The sequence below is a fragment of the Dryobates pubescens genome, chromosome 5 (genome assembly GCF_014839835.1).
Source record: "Dryobates pubescens isolate bDryPub1 chromosome 5, bDryPub1.pri, whole genome shotgun sequence".
Taxonomy (NCBI): Eukaryota; Metazoa; Chordata; class Aves; order Piciformes; family Picidae; genus Dryobates; species Dryobates pubescens.
Genome location: NC_071616.1, coordinates 44,166,590 through 44,188,326, shown reverse-complemented (window position 1 = coordinate 44,188,326; position 21,737 = coordinate 44,166,590). Strand labels below are relative to the sequence as shown.

At 45.5% G+C, this 21,737-nt stretch overlaps 1 protein-coding gene across 1 annotated transcript in view; it reads left to right on the top strand.

Annotated features, from left to right (window-relative positions):
- The window catches only part of DPH6 (diphthamine biosynthesis 6), a 213,956-nt gene that overhangs the window by 161,282 nt on the left and 30,937 nt on the right, over positions 1-21,737 (top strand). Inside the window, exon 14 of the mRNA XM_054162115.1 lies at positions 12,347-12,749. Within this exon, the coding sequence (XP_054018090.1) occupies positions 12,347-12,749 (403 nt within the window). The remainder of the gene's footprint in view (positions 1-12,346; positions 12,750-21,737) is intronic.

Sequence of the window (21,737 nt, the reverse complement as noted above, 5' to 3'; positions counted from 1 at the left end):
GACAACCCATTCCAGGGCTTCACCACTCTCATGGGGAAGAACTTCCTCCTCACCTCCAGCCTGAATCTCCCCACCTCCAGCTTCATTCCTTTCCCCCTGGTCCTATCACCACCTGAGATCCTGAGCAGTCCCTCCCCAGCCCTCTTGTAGGCCCCCTTCAGATCCTGGGGATACTATTTCCAGAGCTCCAGGTCAGAGTTCAGAAGGAAAGCAGACTTTCAAGGAAAACTTCTGGGCAATCAGTCTCTGAAATTGAAATTCTAAATCACAAAATCAGTTCTCCTTAATGCCCACAAAGTGGATTTTGACCATTGACTTTCCTCCTGTTCTGTCCCACGTGGCTCCACACACACCAAATGCTTTTCAAGTGGAATCTTTCCCTCTTGAACAGCCTTCATTCAGTCCAAGTCTCTTTCCTAAGTGCTTCTTTTTGACACCACACCTGCAAAATAAACCCCTCCGAGTGACAGTCTGTGATCACATTTCATGGGGCAGACTTTCAGTTTCTATTGCCATCAATTGATGACTTTGTTCCTTAAATAGTTATCTTCCCCCCACCCACCCCCTGGTAACTGATAGATTGAATGATGTATGTTTAAGGGGTGTTTGAAGGAATATTAACTTCAGCCATTAAGTGGTTATCTCTTGGCTCAGGAGCCTTTGGTTTGTTGGGAGACAGTTAATGCTTTTGAGGCAAACAAAGCAGCTTTTCCAAGATGTAATTATTCCCTTATCAATTTTACATTCTCCTGCCCTTTTGAGCATCCAGCATGCAGGGCTGGAATTTACATTTAGCTCTGCAGGATGTCCTTTCAATATTAGTATGATTATGAAGGAAGAAATCCCAAATCAAAGTGAATTTTTGCTACAATGGTGAGGTGTGGGAAGGTGCAATTGGAGGAACAGCAGCGTGCATTATTGTATTGAACTAACTCACAGCTTGACTCAAAGTCCCTGCTGGGGGAGAAATGTAGGGGAACTGGCAGAGTTTTGCTACATCTGCTCCCTACTGCTAACAGGCTTTACCCTGCTTCATTTTTATTATGCTTGCTGTTTAGATATTTTGCTTCTGAAATGATATCTGTAACTAGGAGAGGACATGAAAGGGAGCACGACAGGTAGGGGCTGTTTAAAAATTGAACACTATCAGCAAGGGATATTAAAGGCCATAATGAGTAAGATGCTTGCCTTCTCAGTGTGGGGTTTTTAGAGTTCAGGCACTGCAGTGCTGGTGGAAAGACTGAGTGTAAGTAGTGGGTAAAAGAGATTTCATAGCTTGAGTAGCTTGTACAGCCAGAAGGCACCATTAGATCATTTAGCCTGACCTGTATATCACAGACCATTGCATTTCACCCAGATATTCCTCTTTTGAACCCTGTGAGTATACTTAGACTAAAAGGAAGAAATTCTTCCTAGAAGGAGTAACTGGCCATTGGAATGTGCTGCCCAGGGAGGTGCTGGAGTCACCATCACTGGAGGTGTTTAGAAAGACCACTTGGTGCCATGGTTTAGTTGATTAGATGGTGGTGGGTGATAGGTTGGACTCGATGATCTCAGAGGTCTTTTTCAACCTGGTTAATTCTGGATTCTGTAAAATACATCAGGCTGTAAGAGTTTGAAATGCTTTATGCTACTGGATGAGAACCTGAGGGCCCAGTATCAAGGAGACATCTTCTCCTCCAAGCAGTCAGATCCATTTTTAAAGCTAATGTTGATTGCCTAATTGTGAATTTTTAGGCATTTCCCCCTGCTTTTGACAGCCATGCTGGGAGTTCTGTGCTTACATTCTCAGTCCAGATTCCTTGCAGTCACAGAATTGTCAGGGTTTAGAAGGGACCTCAAGGATCAGCCAGTTCCAACCCCCTGCCATGGGCAGGGACACTTCACACTAGATCAGTTTGCTCACAGCCACATCCAGCCTGGCCTTAAAAGCCTCCAGGGATGAGGCTTTCACACCCTCCCTGGGCAACCTGTGCCAGTGTCCCACCACCCTCATGGGGAAGAGCTTCCTAACATCTAATCTAAATCTCCCCTCCTCTAGCTTGGATCCATTCCCCCCCAGTCCTATCACTCCATGACACCCTCAAAAGTCCCTCCCCAGCTTTCTTGTGGCCCCCTTCAGATATTGGAATGGCACAATAATAATCACTGCTGTAACTGAAGCTTATAACCATCTAAAAAAGCAGGGGAAATGGTATTGTGCATTTTCCATTCCCTATCACCACATGCTTCCCATAACTGATTAGCCAACATTTAAGAATGTTTCCCTTGCTCTGATGGTGGCATAATTGTGCAATTATGAAATGCATTTTGAAGAGAGATTGAAAATGTGTAACATTTAATGGGTAGCTGAAAACTCCTAAATCCACAGGGCTATCAAAGCTGTGCTTTTACAATCTTCATGCTTACATGATAAATCAAGCAAATATTGAAGTTCCAGTCTGAAAGAGGAGGTTTTTCTCCATCAGTGTGCATGCAGAAGGAGGTGTCTTCCTTTCAGCAGGCCAGTTTGAATTTTCTGTCTGTCTTTATAGAATCACAGAATGGTCTGGGTTGGAAGGGACCTCCAAGGGTCATCAAGTCCAAACCCCTCTGCAGTAAGCTGGAGCATCCTCAACTAGATCAGGCTGCTCAGAGCCCTGTTGAGCCTCACCTTGAATACCTCCAGGGATGGGGTCTCAACTACCTCCTTGGGCAACCTGTTCCAGTGTTCTACCACCCTCACTTTTTCCTAACATCCAACCTAAATCTGCTCTTCTCTCATTTCAAACCATTGCCCCTGCAGGCCTTTGCAAACAGTCCCTCTGCAGCCTTCTTGTAGCCCCCTTCAGGTACTGGCAGGCTGCTATTAGGTCTCCCCAGAGCCTTCTCTTCTCCAGGCTGAACACCCCCAGCTCCCTCAGCCTGTCCTCATAGCAGAGGTGTTCCAGCCCCCTGAGCATTTTTGTGGCCCTCCTCTGGCCCTACTCCATCAGGGTCATGTCCTTCCTGTGCTGAGGTCTCCAGAGCTGGACACAGTACTCCAGGTGGGGTACATCTATTTATCCTCTTAAGTCATTATTTGAGCTTCATTTTCAAGCAAAGCTGTAAGCCCAGAAAGCAGAGGTCTTACCCTGCTTATTCCAGACTTCCTGCACAGGGTTCAGCCTTTCCAATTGTTTGTTTATCTTAGAGACTCCTTCAAAGCTGTGTCTTCATCTTAATGTGATTGCTCTTATTTTGATCATCTCACAGAGCTTCTCACTTGCTGAAAGGAAAGGATTGAAACCCAGTAGATCCAATAATAGCAAAGAGGAACAAAATTAACAAGGGAATGATATCCTTATGCACTAAATATAATCCAAAGAGACTTTGTAAGGTTAGGTCTTCGATTTTAGCTGAGCCTTTTTGCTGTCAGAAGTGATGAATATTTGTACTGCTTCTTGGCCTCTGTTGCCAATCATGCTTAAAGATAGAATAACAAGTTGCTAAATGATTATGCTTGAGTGATGTGAGCTACAAAACAGATACAGTTATTGATCTGATTTCCCAGGAACTCTGCCTGGCTTTCAGGAGTTCCCATATTTGCTAATCTGTTTTTAAGTTGATGCCTACCTATAGTAAGCATGACATAAACACCAGCACTATTCAGGGGGGCCATTTCTCATGCAAGTTTTGATTCTGCAAAGACTGAAACATATTCTTTATGCAGCAAAAGGCTGTCTCAACTTAGAAAATCAAATTCACACTAGGTCTATTGTGGGAATTGGGCCCTGAAAGTGATGTCAGTTAATTTTGGTGGTAGTTTCTCCTGACATACTTAGTCAATTATCATCCAGTTTTAGTCCTTCCCCTTGAGAATTCCTGATCACAGCCAGCAATATGGTGGATGAGAAGCTCAACATGAGCCAGCAGTGTGCACTTGCAGCCCAGAAAGCAAATCATGTCTTGGGCTGCAGCAAGGTAAGCATGGCCAACAGGTCGAGGGAGGTGATTCTCGCCCTCTACTCCGCTCTGCTGAGACCACAGCTGGAGCCCTATGTCTAGTTCTGGAGCCCCTAGTACAGGAAGGATCTGGAGGTGCTGGAAGGTGTCCAGAGAAGGGCCACAAGGATGAGCAGAGGGCTGGAGCTGCTCTGCTATGAGGACAGACTGAGGGAGTTGGGGATGTTCAGTCTGGAGAAGAGAAGGTTCCCAGGAGACCTAATTGTGGTCTTCCAGTATCTGAAGGGGGCTACAAGAAAGCTGGGGAGGGGCTTTTGAGGGGGTCAGGGAGTGATAGGACTGGGGGGAATGGGAAAAAAATAGAAATGGGGAGATTCAGATTGGATGTTAGGAAGACGTTGTTCCCCATGAGGGTGGTGAGACACTGGCACAGGTTGCCCAGGGAGGTGGTGGAAGCCTCCTGCCTGGGGGTTTTGAAGGCCTGACTGGATGTGGCTGTGAGCAACCTGCTGTAGTGTGAGGTGTCCCCACCCATGACAGGGGGCTTGGAACTGGCTGATCCTTGAGGTCCCTAAACCATGACGCCAACTGCCACATCCAATCCCCTCTTGAACACTTCCAGGGATGGTGACTCCACCACCTCCCTGGGCAGCACATTCCAGTGGCCAATTACTCTTTCTGGGAAGAACTTTCTCCTCACCTCCAGCCTAAACCTCCACTGGCACAGTTTGAGACTGTGTCCTCTTGTTCTGGTGCTGGTTGCCTGGGAGAAGAGACCAATCCCCACCTGGCTACAACCTCCTTTCAGGTAGTTGTAGAGAGCAATAAGGTCTCCCCTGAGCCTCTGTTCAGCCTTCAGGCTGAACATCCCCAGCTCCCTCAGCCTCTCCTCACAGGGCTGTGCTCCAGACCCCTCCCCAGCCTAATTACCCTTCTCTGGACACGTTCAAGAGTCTCAATGTCCTTCTTAAATTGAGGGGCCCAGAACTGGACACAGGACTCAAAATAGTCTCTACCTGACAGAGTGATAACTGTTGTAGCCAGGAAGGGGTTGGTCTCTTCTCTCAAGCAACCAGCACCAGAACAGGAGGACACAGTCTCAAGCTGTGCCAGGGGAAGTTTAGGCTCGAGGTGAGGAGAAAGTTCTTCACAGGGAGAGTTGTTAGCCATTGGAATGTGCTGCCCAGGGAGGTGGTGGAATCACCATCCCTGGAGGTGTTCAAGAGGGGATTGGACGTGGCACTTGGTGCCATGGTTTAGTCATGAAGTCTGAGGTGACAGGTTGGACTCAATGATCTTTGAGGTCTCTTCCGACCTTGGTGATTCTGTGAACTGCTGTCAGCTTTGGCCCCCACATTGTGGAGCAGAGAGGACCAAAATCTCTGAGGGCCACCTCCTGTTTTCTATTCACAGTATATAACCAATGCTAAACTTTCAGGTTTATCAGATGTGATTTTTAGTCTGCCCTCCTTGTGGTCAGGTATTTTTTGGCGTGGGGCAAACAATCTCTTTTATTTTAGGAAGGAATACTACATGTCAGACTTTTCCTATTGTTTTGTAAGCTTTGCAAATGCAATATTCTTAACAATTTTCTTGTTATCAAACACTGTGGTATTCAAGTCTTTGAATTCAGGCATCTTATACCAGGCATGCATGTGGCCTATTTATTAGATGAACTAGGGTGTTGAAAAGGATTGCTTCTATCTCACTTTCTTCCAGAACTGACATTTTTATTCTGATTCCGTTTTCCTAGTGGAATCTTTACTTATTAAAGTCATAAACCTATTGTTGAGAGACTCTGGCAGAGCTTAAACTGGATCTCAGGAGTTTGATGCCGTGTGTTCAGTGCAGGCAGGGTAAAAGAAATTTTAAATGTATTATTTAAAGGCACATTAATCTTGCTGCTGTAATGCTGTAATAATGCATGCCATAGAAGGTTTGCATAAACTCAGCTTCTAAAAGCAACATCACAGGAGCTTTCTTTTTTGTTCCCCAAGTCGGTTCTTTGTAGAGATAACAATTATGCATTCATCTCTGTCTCCTATAGCCTGATTCCACATTCAGCTGTGAGATAGGTAGACCCTGGTCCTTACTCACATAACAAACAGAGTATTTCTCCTTTGGAAGGGATGCTGAAATGTGCATCTTCTTCAGGTCAATGGAATAAAAGAGTTAAATGCATGTACAATAAATTGAGTATGGGTTTGCCTTCTCATTCCTGTGTCTTCACTGGCCTTTTAATAGGTTAGATATTTTAACTAGGTTAGATTTTACATGTTGATTAAATTAGTATTAAATTTAGATAGTATTTAGATAGATTTAATAGATATTTTAAGTTATTATTCAATGTAGACATTTCACTATATTATTTACATTTATTTAATAGATTTTTAGATTATTTAGATATTATTTGGATAGATTTAATAGATATTTTAGATTATTATAACATTTAGATATTATATAGATATTATTTAGATTGATTTAATAGCTATTTTAAAGCATTATTACATTTAGCTATAATTTACCTATTATTTACATTGATTTAATAGATATTTTAGATTATTATTACATTTAGATATTATTTATCTATTATTTACATTGATTTAATAGATATTTTAGATTATTATTACATTTAGATGTTATTTGTCTATTATTTACATTGATTTAATAGATATTTTAAGGTATTCTTTCATTTAGCTATTATTTACCTATTATTTACATGGCTTTAATAGATATTTTAAATTATTATTTATCTATTATTTACATCCAAGTTGGGAGCAGATGTTGGTCAGTTAGAGGGTAGAAAGGCTCTGCAGAGGGACCTCAACTGACTGGACAGATGGCCAGAGTCTAATGGCATGGCATTCAACAAGTCCAAGTGCCAGGTGCTGCACTTTGGCCACAGCAACCCCATGCAGAGCTACAGGCTGGGGTCAGAGTGGCTGAGAGCTGCCAAACAGAGAGGGACCTGGGGGTGCTGATTCACACCCGCCTAAACATGAGCCAGCAGTGTGCCCAGGTGGCCAAGAAGGCCAATGGCATCCTGGCCATTGGCACAGGTCATTGTGCCCTGTGCTCTGCATTGGTTAGGCCACACCTTGAGTCCTGTGTCCAGTTCTGGGCCCCTCAGTTTAGGAAGGACATTGAGACACTTGAACGTGTCCAGAGAAGGGCAACAAGGCTGGGGAGAGGCCTTGAGCACAGCCCTGTGAGGAGAGGCTGAGGGAGCTGGGAGAAGAGGAGGCTCAGGGGAGACCTCATTGCCCTCTACAACTGCCTGAAAGGTGGTTGTAGCGAGGTGGGGGTTGGTCTCTTCTCCCAGGCAGCCAGCACCAGAACAAGGGGACACAGTCTCAAGCTGCACCAGAGGAGGTTTAGACTCGAGGTGAGGAGAAAGTTCTTCACTGAGAGAGTTGTTCATCATTGGAATGTGCTGCCCAGGGAGGTGGTGGAGTCGCCGTCCCTGGAGGTGTTCAAGAGGAGATTGGACGTGGCACTTGGTGCCATGGTGTAGACATGAGGTCTGTGGTGACAGGTTGGACTCGATGATCCTCGAGGTCTCTTCCAACCTTGGTGATACTGTGAGACTGTGTGATTTAATGGGTTTTTTATTTTTTAATTAAAATAAACCCCACAGCATTAATTCTTCTTTAAGATCAGTGCTTTAAAACCAACAATTTGTGTCAGTCAGCTGCTGACCCTTCAAGCCCATCACTTCTCATTCAGCTGTGGGCATCGCACTGGGTTCAGGTGTGCTCTGCAGCGCTGCTGTGAGTGCGTTAGGCAGTGGTTAGTGTGAGAGTGCTCTGTAGCTTTCCTGACTGTGCAGTGAAAATGGAGAGAATCTTTTCTGAGAGCTGAGGCATCCGAAATGCAAGGACTTGGTGTGGTGACTTCATCAGTCTGAGCAAAGCTCAGGAAATCACCATGCACACAGCAGGTCAGGAAAGAGCTTTGCTTTAACCATAGAATGGGTTGGGTTTGGAAGGGACCCCCAAAGGTCATGTAGTCAAACCCACCTGCAGTCAGCAGAGATGTCCTCCAGGTTGCCCAGAGCCTTGTCCAACCTGACCTTGAATATCTCCAGGGATGGGGCCTCAACTATCTCCCTGGGCAACCTGTTCCAGTGTTCCACCACCCTCCTGGTAAAGAGCATGTTCCTAACATCCAGTCCTTCCCGTGTTAAGGGCTCCAGAGCTGGATGCAGGAGGCCAGAACATGTGCTCCTTTACAGAAGAGTCTACAACAGTGCTCTTAGCAAAGGACCCTTAAAAACAGATTTATCTTCATACTGCCACAGCTGTCTGCCAGACACTCTGAATCTCCATGATGAGAGAGCAGAATCAATTGTGAAAAACAACTTAATCATAACATATTCCTCTTCCTTTTTTTCACTCTAAATGCTTCTTCTATTGTCCCAGCATCATCTCAGTAGAATTTCTGAGCAAGACCTTCTCTCTTCATTCTCATTTACTCGACAGGCTATCACAAAGATACTCAGCTCTTTATGAGACAGTTGTGAGTTTCTGAAAGGTAATGCATAAATGCAGCATCCATGTACAACACAAAATGTCAGCACTTTCTCTGAAAGGAAGCCAGAGGAGGTCATTGTTAGAAGTATTTCTGTCAGCTTCTGTAGCAGCTGGGGAAAGATTATTAGTCCCCAGTAGCTGCATCGCTTGTGCTTTGTGCAAGCTCTGAAGTTAAAGGTTATGAGTGCTGTGGTCCTGCACAGGTGCACCCTGAAACAGTCTTTCACACAGAATGATTCTCATTTGTTTAAATTTGGAAATGTGCTTTCTCCTGGCCTTAATTTTTGTGTAGTCCTTTATATTCTAAATGGCAGCTGAAGGCAAGCAGAAGTAGTGAGTAATTGATTTAACAACCTCAGACAAGTACAGGCAAGTAGCAAAGTTTGTCTTAGTGCTTGATGTGACCTGAGAGAGCTTCCTTAGACCTGGGTTTGGGGTTTTTTTCCCCTCTAAACAGTACCTCAGCACCTTGGGCCAGCACAGTGGCCTTTAAGCCTGGATGAACATGACTTTTTTTTCTTCTTTTTCTTTCCTCCTCAGTGCAAAGCTCCAGCATTTCATCTTTTCAAACTGTTTTACAGCACTCAGAGCAGAATTATATTGACAAGGTTAGAATTCATCTCCTAGAGGAGAATGCCGTGCTCCTCCTGTTAAGTGCTAATATAACATTTATGTGGTGGTGCCTTAATAACAGCCCTGGCCAGCCTAATGAAAGTACTGAAAGCAAACACTATTCAGTGAGATTTTATTATGACTGAAGTGACTGCAATTTGAGACAAATTATCCCTATTTTTGTTCCCATATCAACCCCAGAAATGCTAAAGCAATTGCTATGTGTTTGGGATAGAATTAGGCTTCGCCGTCGTTAATACAGCCGTGAGTGCATTTCTCATGTAAACAGCTCAGGAGGGTCAAGGCAGCAAAGGGATTCTGTGCAAAAAAATGCCTGTCAATAAGTTTTGTGAGGGGATTTTGCAATGAAGTGCCTGCAACCTGTCATTATTTCTTCCTCTCCAAGTTGAGAGGGAGTGGATGAAAATCGAGCTGGTGAATTGAAGGCACTGGGAGCTCTCTGGCCTTATCGACTGCAGGCAAAATGACAGCTCTGCCTTCTCAGGGCTTTTTGCTTTCAGAGGGCAGGCAATGGGCACTGTTCTCACAGTATTCCCAGGATATATATGGTGGTGTAAGCATATATATGTGTGTGTGTGTATATATGTGTATATAGATACACATATGTGTATCTATATATACATATATACATATGTGTGTATATATATGTATAAAGTTATAATCCATGCACACAAAGAAGATGATGCAAATCACTGATATAAGTCCTGGCCTGTATCAGGAATAGTGTGGCCAGCAGGAGCAGGGAGGTCATTCTGCCCTGTGCTCAGCACTGGTTAGGCCACACCTTGAGTCCTGTGTCCAGTTCTGGACTCCTCAGTTCAAGAAAGATGTTGAGTTGCTGGAAGGTGTCCAGAGAAGGGCAACAAACCTCTTAGGGCTGTGCTCCAAACCCCTCCCCATCTTTGTTGTCCTTCTCTGGACACCTTCCAGCAACTCAACATCTTTCCTAAACTGGGGGGCCCAGAACTGGACACAGGACTCAAGGTATGGCCTAACCAGTGCTGAGTCCAGGGCAGAATGGCCTCCCTGCTCCTGCTGGCCACACTATTCACTTCCTATACCTATTAACCTGCTGCAGTGCAATTTATGCCAATGTTTTTGCAAAGCAGAAAGCCTGTCCCACTTATTTAACACCATCAGAAGGCAAAGAACTCCGTTACTCAGAGTTAGGTTACCAAGTTAGCTAATGAGATGTGCTGGCTGATATGAAAACAATTTAAATATGCTTTCTAAATGAGCTCTCTTATTAAGAAAACACATTTTGCCTTCTAACAGGGCTTGCTCAAGGTCCTTCTGCTATTCAGAACTGTCTGAATGATGTCTTTGCTGTATCTGAACAGTGTGACAGAATCACAGAATGGGAGGGGTAGGAAGAGACCTCTGAAAAAGATCTAGGGTGGGATCACCTAGAGCAAATCACACAGGAACAGAATCACAGAATGGAAGGGGTAGGAAGAGACCTCTGAAAATGATCTAGGGTGGGATCACCTAGAGCAAATCACACAGGAACAGAATCACAGAATGGAAGGGGTAGGAAGAGACCTCTAAAAATGATCTAGGGTGGGATCACCTAGAGCAAATCACACAGGAACAGAATCACAGAATGGAAGGGGTAGGAAGAGACCTCTGAAAATGATCTAGGGTGGGATCACCTAGAGCAAATCACACAGGAACAGAATCACAGAATGGAAGGGGTAGGAAGAGACCTCTGAAAAAGATCTAGGGTGGGATCACCTAGAGCAAATCACACAGGAACAGAATCACAGAATGGAAGGGGTAGGAAGAGACCTCTGAAAATGATCTAGGGTGGGATCACCTAGAGCAAATCACACAGGAACAGAATCACAGAATGGAAGGGGTAGGAAGAGACCTCTAAAAATGATCTAGGGTGGGATCACCTAGAGCAAATCACACAGGAACAGAATCACAGAATGGAAGGGGTAGGAAGAGACCTCTGAAAATGATCTAGGGTAGCATCTCCTAGAGCAAATCACACAGGAACACATCCAGCAGGGTTTTGAATGTCTCCAGAGAAGGAAACTCCACAACCTCTCTTGGCAGCCTGTTCCAGTGCTCTGCCACTCGCAAGGTGAAGAATTTTTCCCTCATGTTTACATGGAACCTCCTGTGTTCCAGTTTGTGCCCATTGCTCCTTGGCCTATCACTGGACACCGCAGAGAAGAACCCAACTCCATCCTCCTGATCCTTGCCCTTTAGCTATTTCTGTGCATTACTGAGATCCCCACATTGGTCTCCTCCAGACTAAACAGCCCCATCTCTCTCAGGCTTTCCTCATGTGGTAGAGGTTCCAGTCCTTTAATCATTGTAGTGGCTCTCTGCTGGACTCTGTCCAGTACTTCCTTGTCTGTCCTGAACTGGGGAGCACAGAATTGGATGCAGTATTGCAGTATCTTTCAGCACTTCAGCTTTTAAAAAGACCATTGGTATGAACAAATGTGACTATGCAGAAAGACTATTTTTAGTGCAGAAGCAGTGCAAAAGAAATGATGATCAGCATTTTCCAAGAGGGTGTAGGCAAAGTGGTAGTTTGAGAGCAGATTTAAGCTCTCAGACAAATTCATAATTGCTCAAGAGGACTTTTCAGTAAGGATCAGAGTGTTAGGGGCTGGAAGGGACCTCGAAAGATCGTCCAGTCTAACCCCCCTGCCAGAGCAGGATCACCCAGAGCAGAATCACCTATTCCAGGTCACATAGGAATGCATCCAGGCAGGTTTTGAATCACCCCAGAGAGGGAAACTCCACAACCCCCCTGGGCAGCCTGGTCCAGGGCTCTGTCACCCTCATAGTGACAAAATGTTTCCTCCTGTTTCCATGGAACTTCCTATGCCTAAACTTTGACCCATTGCCCCTGGTCCTGTCATTGGCTCCATCCTCTTGGCACTCACCCTTTACATCTTTATAAACATGAATGAGGTCACCCCTCAGGCTCTTTATCTCCAAGCTAAAGAGCCCCAGCTCCCTCAGGCTCTCCTCATAAGGATGATGTTCCACTCCATCATCTTTCTGCCTCTGTGCTGGACTCTTGCAAGCAGTTCCCTGAGGTCCTTCTTGAACTGAGGGGCCCAGAACTGGACACAATATTCCAGAGGAATATTGTGAAGAAGGAAGATGTAGAGGGAAAAGTCTCCACGAGATAACTGCACTGCACATCTTTCTTTGGAGTATTCCAGTTAAATGTGAGCAACATTAATTCCTACCAGCTCTGTAACACACACAACCATGTGTTTATCTTTTAGGCTGACCATTCAGAGATGTGTCATGACGTGCCTGCACCTGGATTGCTTGCTGTGGTTGTGGTACCTCAGCTCCCCAGAGCTGCCGCCATCGAATGGCACGTCATCGCCGCAGCGGATGAGCCGCTCCAGAGAAAACGCTTTGCAACCAGGATGTCGTCAGGGGGCTTCCAAATCGAGTGTGAGTCTGTGGAGTCTAGCTCTGCATCTTGTGCAGCAGTCTCTGTACAGCTCAGCTTCATTTCACCACCCACTTCTCAGCCTGATTTAGATGGACTTCTTCATGACTTAGTAGCTGTCTTTAGACAAGCTGTTGAGAACCTTTCAGCCGGCTGCAGCGCAAGTCCTTTGTCTCTTAGAGTTTTCTTCAAGGAGGATGTCTTTGATGCTGGAGCACTACAGACAGGTAAGACACATGATGACAGAATCCAGGTGTGAGTACTAAGTGTAAGGTAATTTTTGTTTACTTCTACATAAGGTTTCAGTGGAAGAAGACATTTTAGAAGTGCCTTTCAAAGGTAGGTGTCCAAGAAGGCCAACAGCATCCTGGCCTATATTAGCAACAGCGTGGCAAGCAGGACGAGGCAAGTGACTATGCCCCTGTACTCAGCACTGCTGAGGCCACACCTCAAATTCTAGCCTCAGTTTTGGGCCTCTAACTACAAGAAAGAGATTGTGGTGCTGGAGCATATCTGAAGAAAGGCAATGAAGCTGGGGGAGGGTCCTAGAACAGCAAAAAGGAGGAGCTGAACATTGATCCATATTGTCAAGAAGCATCAAAGTTGTGGTTAGACCTCCTCAAAGACAACTAAGAAGTATAAAGCTAGACTCTATCCCTCCTAGAAAGGACAGGTGAAAAATACTCTACAAAAAGAAAAAAATGGCATAGAAATGTAAGTTTCCAGACATCCTGTGCTGGATTCTATGGTCCTGATCTGGCAGGGGGGGTTGGACTCGATGATCTTCAGAGGTCCCTTCCAACCCCTGACATCCTCTGATCCTGTGATCCTGTGAAGTGATGACACAAGAAGAAACAGCCTCATGTTGCAATATGATGGATGCAGTATTCCAGGTGGGGTCTCAGCAGAGCAGAGTAGACAAGGAGAATCACCTTCCTCACCCTGCTGGCTATGCTTCTCTTGATGCAGCCCAGGCTCTGCTTGGCTCTCTGGGCTGCAAGTGCTCACTGCTGGCTCATGTTGAGCTTCTCCTCCACCAGCATCCCCAGGTCCTTTTCTTCAGGGCTGCTCTCAAGCCAGTCCCTGCCCAGCCTGTATCAGTGCTTGGGATTGCCCCGACCCAGCTGCAGGACCTTGCCCTTGGTCTTGTTGAGCCTCATGAGGTTCAAGGTCAGGCTTGATGCAGCTCTGGGCAACCTGATCTAGTTGTGGATGTCCCTGCTGACTGCAGAGGGGGTTGGACTAGATGACCTTTGGAGGTCCCTTCCAACCCAAATCATTCTATGATTTAGATATGTTTGTTGCTTTTCTGGTTACCAAACATGTTTCTCAGACAGAAATGTTTTATTCTTGTACATTTTGAAGTCCAAGCAGGATAAAGCTCTGTGTTACTTGTGCTCACCTCACAGCTGACCTGACTTTGAGCAGAAGGTTGGAGTAGAGAGTCTTGCTCCAGTGTGAGTTGTTCTGCAGTTCCATGCAAGAGAAGTTCAGGATCAAGCTGGAGAATGAATCCCTTGCACTGAAGTCTTTGAGCAGCTCTCCATTTTTTCTGCCCCTGTACACTGCACTGGTTAGGCCGCACCTCGAGTACTGTGTCCAGTTCTGGGCTCCTCAGTTCAGGAAGGAGGTTGACTTGCTGGAACGAGTCCAGAGAAGGGCATCAAAGTTGGTGAGGGGCTTGGAACACAGCCCTGTGAGGAGAGGCTGAGGGAGCTGGGGTTGCTTAGCCTGGAGAAGAGGAGACTCAGGGGGGACCTTATTGCTCTCTACAACTACCTGAAGGGAGGTTGTAGACAGACAGAGGTTGGTCTCTTCTCCCAGGCAAACAGCACCAGAACAAGAGGACACAGTCTCAGGCTGCGCCAGGGGAGGTTTAGGTTGGATGTGAGGAGGAAGTTCTACAGAGTGAGAGTGATTGCCCATTGGAATGGGCTGCCTGGGGAGGTGGTGGAGTCACCATCACTGGAGGTGTTCAGGAGACTTGATGGGGTGCTTGATTGCATGGTTTAGTTGATTAGGTGGTGTTGGATGATAGGTTGGACATGATGATCTTGAAGGTCTCTTCCAACCTGGTCTAGTCTATTCTATTCTATTCTATTCTATTCTATTCTATTCTATTCTATTCTATTCTATTCTATAGCTCACTTTTATCATGATTTGGGACTCCATTCAAATGACCAAATTCTGGGTGCTAACAGGCACTCTTTTCAGAAGTAACAATGACATATTCATGCTTTAGGACAAGGGAATGAATCCTCTAGATTCGAGGGTGCCTGGTTTTGAACCTAGGCTGATCCACAGAACCACAGAAAGATTCAGGCTGGAAAAGACCCTCAGGATCACCAAGTCCAGCCAATAACCCTGCTCTGCTCTCTTTTATTTAAGCAGAACTTGCAAAGCAAACAAATTCCCTGCTTTTTCCTCAATGTTTATTTTTTTCCAGATCTCATTCCCTTACCAAGAGAATACAGAACAAAACAACGTTTCAGCTCTAATTAATTTCTTCTGTTGTACATCTGTCTTCTGGGCTATGCTCAATTTGGGGCAGCTAAGAACATGCTAAAGCACAAAAGCTTATTTCATCTGTCAGACCTACAAAACTGGTAGACCATACTGCTATTGAAATCAGGCAGAGCTTTGTTATCAGTTTGAGCAAGGAACAAAATCAGATCCTCAGTCTATATTTATCTCAAACAAGCATGCACTTTAAAAGTCCTTGCAGACCACAACTGATCCATATTAATTAGCTGACATAAATGTTAGCCCTCAAATACTCCACTGCCCCATTTTTTTTCCCCCCTTAACCTGCAGCAGTCTTTGAAGAAAATTCATCTTGACATTGTTTAATAGATTTAAAGTACAAGAATTGAAAGCTATAAAAATGTGGCATAGAATAAGCATATTTAATCCAGGAAGCAAGGAGTGAACATATAGTCTGACAGAATGTTGTTGTTTTTACTACATCTTGTTTAAGAGCTAGAAAGGAAACCTGATAAAACATGTTCCTGGCACAGGATGAACGTTACCATGTTGCCTGCTCTCTTTCTGGTGTTTCTCAGGCCATAGAATAATTCACTTCCAAATACATTTCATTTCCTTTACTAAGTGCTGTGATGCTCAATAGAATGCCTAAATGGTGTGCATAAAGATTTGATCTGATTCACTTCATGAATGGTTTGGAATGAGAGAAGAGGAGATTTAGATTGGGTGTTAGGAGCAAGTTCTGCACCATGAGGGTGCTGGAACACTGGAACAGGTTGCCCAGGGAAGTAGTTGAGGCTCCATCCCTGGAGATAGTCAAGGTGAGGCTGGAGAAGGCTCTGAGCAACCTGATCTAGTGGAGGTTATTCCTGCTGACAGAAGGGTTGTTGGACTAGATGACCTCTGAAGGTCCCTTCCAAACCTTTCTATGATTCAATGTTATACTGCCAATGGCACAGGAAGATCTGTTGGTGATTGTCACACATTGTTCTGGTTGTGTTCAGATCTCTGCACTGTCATCCTAATTCCTGTCATTAGAGCAATTTTATCACTACCTCCCCTGCTAAGAAATCCCTTCTTGAGCATCTGTAGAATGTCAAGACTACATTAAATTTACCACTATCACTAATTCATTGATGAAGAATTTAAAAGTACCTTCTAGTTCAGAAATGTTTCCAGGAGGTAGATGTAAAGGGAAGAAGTCTCTATATATGAAAGTAATTTCTCAAAACAGTTGTTCCTGAAGTGTATTTTATTGATACTTTCAACCTGATACAAGACTATTACATACACTGTTTCTGATTCACAATCATCAACTCACAGAGCACAGAAAAGTGGCAGGATCACATCTTTGGATCTGCTGGCCAGGCTGCTTCGGAAGCAGCCCAGGCTGCCCGTGGCCTTCTGGACTTTATTTAGAGTGTCAGGTAATGATAGGACTGGGGGGAATGGAGCAAAACTAGAACTGGGGAGATTCAGCTTGGATGTTAGGAAGAAGTTCTTCCCCATGAGGGTGGTGAGAGACTGAAACAGGCTGCCCAGGGAGGTGGTGGAAGCCTCATCCCTTGAGGTTTTTATGTCCAGGCTGGATGTGACTGTGAGCAACCTGCTGTAGTGTGAGGTGTCCCTGCCCATGGCATGGGGGGGTTGGAACTGGCTGAGCCTTGAGGTCCCTTCCAACCCTAACAATTCTATGGTTTTCTGATTAAATGAGTGGGGATTTGGTGACCAAACCCAAAAAATAATTATTTAAACTAATCTTCCATCATTTGTGTAAGATCTTGAAATGCAATTGAATGTCTCTTCTAGAAAGGCCTGGGAAGGACATAAAGGTCATTTTGTTCTGGATTAGAATTTCCAGTCATCAGAGTCAAAGGAGGAAACACTGCCACAGATCTTTTCAAATGATTCTCTGATCAGCTGAGTGGGTTTCTGGTGACCAAAAAACATTATTATTATTATTGTTATTATTATTATTATTGTTATTGTTATTGTTATTGTTTTATTATTATTTTATTGTAATATTAATAATGATAATTTATTATTATAGTAATAGTAATAGTAATAATTGTAATAATAATAATGATAATGATGATGATGATGATGATGATGATGATAATAATAATAATATAATAACAACCAGGTTGGAAGAGACCTTCAAGATCATCGTGTCCAACCTATCACCCAACACCACCTAATCAACTAACCCATGGCACCAAGCACCCCATCAAGTCTCCTCCTGAACACCTCCAATGATGGAGACTCCACCACCTCCCCAGGCAGTCCATCCCAATGGGCAATCACTCTCTCTGTGTAGAACTTCTTCCTAACATCCAGCCTAAACCTCCCCTGGCACAGCCTGAGACTGTGTCCTCTTGTTCTGGTGCTGGTTGCCTGGGAGAAGAGACCAACCTCTGCCTGTCTACAACTTCCCTTCAGGTAGACAGCAATAAGGTCACCCCTGAGTCTCCTCCTCTCCAGGCTAAGCAACCCCAGCTCCCTCAGCCTCTCCTCACAGGGCTGTGTTCCAAACCCCTCACCAACTTTATTGCCCTTCTCTGGATACCTTCCAGCAAGTCAACCTCCTTCCTAAACTGAGGGGCCCAGAACTGGACACAGTACTCAAGGTGTGGCCTAACCAGTGCAGTGTACAGGGGCAAAATGACCTCCCTGCTCCTGCTGGCCACACTGTTCCTGATGCAGGCCAGGATGCCATTGGCCCTCTTGGCTGCCTGGGCACCCTGCAGGCTCATGTTCAGCCTACCATCGACCAGCACCCCCAGGTCCCTCAAAATAATCATTTCTGTAAAGCTATCCAAAGAAATCAGATAAAGCAGTTTGCAGCTGATCAAGATGAGAAGGAGGCACGTGCATAGTCTGCATATTGTAGCAAGCTGGTGTTACTGCTGTCAAAAGAGGCTCAAGGTTTGTGATGCAAATGCCAGACAGATAGCTTTCTGTCATCCTCAGACCAGATGTGAAGCTTCACTGAACAAAGTGTAGTAGTGATGGGGAACTTCTCCGAGGCAATCCCTCGTAACGTGTGAGAGCATTATGGGCGCCATGCTGGGAGCACAGAACGTGGTGGAAGCAGGAGGATTAGCTTAAGCTGACATATATACTTAGTAAGAGGCTGTTAAGCCTTTAGAAGTCTTTAACATAAATTTGGCTATTTCTTTCTTGTTCTCATTTAAATATGCATTAATATAAATGTGTCAGGATGATTTGCTATACCATCCAGCTGACTAGCTTATGCTCCAGCAGGGGAAGGCTGAATGCTCAGGAGTTATCCCATTATGATTTCACAAGCCTTGTTCACAGGAGGTATGCAAAATATTTGGGAATATTTATTAGGGAGTAGAAAAGGTCTTGCATTCACCAGAACATCATATTACATAACCCCTTTTTAATACTGTAGGAGGGGGAAAAAATGAAGTGGGGATATAAAAAAGGCAGAAGAGAACAGGAATAGAGAGGGAGTCTGATAGCACCATTAAAATGAATGTATAATTAGTTTTAAATGTGGCTGTAATCTGTAAATGCTTAGAGCTAAAAGGGCTTTTAGGACTGATGTGTTTAGCAAGTTTCAGTGGTAGTGCAGGTTAAAAACTATTTCTGATATGGGTCAAGTGTAGTTCAGCTGGGCTGGAGAAAACCTTACTTGAAATGGGACTGTGTCTGGACCATGAGCCAGCAACGTGCTCTTGTGGCCAAGAAGGCAAATGTCATTCTGGGGTGCATCAGGAGGGGTGTGGTCAAGGGAAGTCCTCCTCCTCCTCTACTCTGCCCTGGTGAGGCCACATCTGGAATATTGTGCCCAGTTCTGAGCCCCTCAGTTCAAGAAGGGCCTCAGGGAACTGCTTGAGAGAGTCCATGAAAATGATGGAGAGGAACATCTTCCCTATGAGGAGAGCCTGAGGAAACTGAGGCTCTTGAGCTTGAAGAGGAGGAGACTGAGAGGTGACCTCATTCATGTTGAGAAAGATGTGCAGGGTGAGTGCCCAGAGGCTGGAGCCAGGCTCTGCTGGCTGATGCCCAATGACAGCACGAGGGGCAGTGGTGGAAGCTATAGGAAGTTCCATGGAAACAGGGGGAAACATTTTTTCCCTGTGAGGGTGACAGAGCCCTGGAACAGGCTGCCCAGGGGGATTGTGGTGTCTCCTCCTATGGAAATATTCAAAACCCACCTGGATGTGTTCCTCTGTGACCTGAGCTAGATTGTATGGTCCTGCTCTGGCAGGGGTTTTGGACTCAGTGATCGCTTTGGGTCCCTTCCAATCCCTGGCATCCTGTGAGCCCGTGAGCCCGTAGGCCACATGGAGAAGGTGAGAACAGTTGCCAACCTGAAGATGTAATTTTCACTTTGGTTTTTGTGTGTCTGTGTTTCTTGTTGAGGAAGCAAAATATTTTTCAAGTCTAATACTTGAAGCAGGGAACCTACACTGCTGCTGCTCAAGAGAGTTACATTAGTACTTAGGGAAATAAATCAGATTATAATATGCACAAGCAAATAGGAAATACTGCTGTGATGCATGAGTGTGTTTGAAATGACATTTGAGAAGGGTAAAAATAGCTAAATGTGGTCTTCAGCCACAGACATGGCTTTGCAGTCTTGCTATTTCTACCTAAACTATGCAGTCAGGAGAACTTCTGTATCAAATGACTAATAACATGCAGAAATGTTGAGCTTTTCCTGTCTGTTTTCAAGGTTGTGCTGTTAGTGCCTCTACTGCAAGTCACTGTAGTCCTACTTTTAGCAGAGCATCATAGAATCACAGAATGGCTTAGGTTGGAAGGGGCCTCAGAGATCATCTGCTGCAGCCTCCCCCACCATGGGCAGGGACACCTCTCTACTAGACTCAGCTGCTCAAGGCCTCATCCAGCCTGGCCTTGGACACCCCCAGAGAGAAGGCATCCACGGCCTCCCTGGGCACCCTATTCCAGAGTCTCACCACCCTTGTACTGAAGAACAACTTGCTCAGCTCCAGTCTGACTCTGCTCTACCTCAGCTTCAAACCTGTCACTCTTGTCCTGTCTCTAGACGCCCTGATGTAAAGTCCCTCTGCAGCCTTCCTGTAGGATCCCTTCAGGTATAGGACAGCAGCTCTAAGGTCACCCCAGAGCCTTCTCTAAGCTGAACACCCCCAGCTCCCTCGGCCTGTCCTCATTGCAGAGGTGTTGCAGCCCTTGGATCATCCTTGTGGCCTCCTCTGGACTCATTCCAACAGCTCTGCATCCTCCCTATGCTGGGGACAGCAGAACTGGATGCAGTATTTGAGGCAGGGTCTCAGCAGAGTGAAAAGGCAGAATCCCCTCTCCTGCCCTGCTGGCCACACTCCACGTCTCACACAGAAGTGAAACTTTTTGTCTGCTGTCAAAGACATGGAAAAATTGTTTTAGTAGTTGTGTTGCCTCTTGACTCCATTTGCATAGGAAAGTGTTTTGTGCCTGTGAGGCAGCTTAAAATATGTTAGACCCTACCATAGGGCTGTGGCCTTCCCTCATTTAGGATGGGAAATCTATATAGTAAGTGCACAGATGCTGGATTCAACCACTCAATGCCAAGGCCAGACAGCAAAGGCAGAACTCATCCTTAGTCAGAGCGGGCAGGCTGTGACATCTAAAGGTTCTGTTTTGTGCAGTCATGCATAAAAATCTTGGCCAGATCTTTAAATGGAAACAAATTCTTTAGTTGTTTGGCCCAAGTCTGATCTAGAAGATACACCTTTTGTCCTTGATACACAACACCAGCAATATATTGCTAAGGCTGTCTTAAAGCTACAACTTCAGATTTCTTTCAGAATATCACAGAATCACAGAATTTCAGGAGTTGGAAGGGACCTCAAAAGCTCATCCAGTCCAACCCCCCTGCCAGAGCAGGGTCACCTAGAGCAGATCACACAGGAACACATCCAGGAGTGTTTTGAGTATCTCCAGAGAGGGAGACTCCACAACCCCCCTGGGCAGCCTGTTCCAGGGCTCTGTCACCCTCACAGGGAAAAAAAATTTCCTCATATTTACATGAAACTTCCTCTGCCTCAGCTTCCACCACTGCCCCTTGTGCTGGCATTGGGCATCACCCAGCAGTGCCTGGCTCCAGCCTCTGGGCACTCACCCTTTACATCTTTATAAGCATTGATGAGGTCACCTCTCAGTCTCCTCCAAGCTAAAGAGCTCTCAGCTCCCTCAGGCTCTCCTCATATGGAAGATGTTCCACTCCCTTCATCATCCTTGTGGCTCTGTGCTGGACTCTCTCAAGCAGCTCACTGTCTCTCTTGAACTGAGGGGCCCAGAACTGGGCACAATATTCCAGATGCAGCCTCACCTGTGCAGAGTAGAGGGGGAGGAGAACCTCTCCCAACCTACTGGTCACATCCCTTCTAATCCACCCCAGAATGGCATTGGCCTTCCTGGCCACAAGAGCACATTGCTGGCTCATGGTCATCCTTCCATCCACCAGGAGCCCCAGGTCCCTTTCCCCTTCACTGCTCTCCAGCAGCTCAGTCCCCAACCTGTACTGGTGCATGGAGTTGTTCCTTGCCAGCTGCAGGACTCTACCCTTGCCCTTGTTGAACTTCATCACATTTCTCCCTGCCCAGCTCTCCAGCCTGTCCAAGTCTGGCTGAATGGCAGCACAGCCTTCTGCTGTGCCAGCCACTCCACCCAGCTTGGTGCCCTCAGCAAACTTGCTGACAGTGCACTCTGTGCCCTCAGCCAGGTCATCGATGACG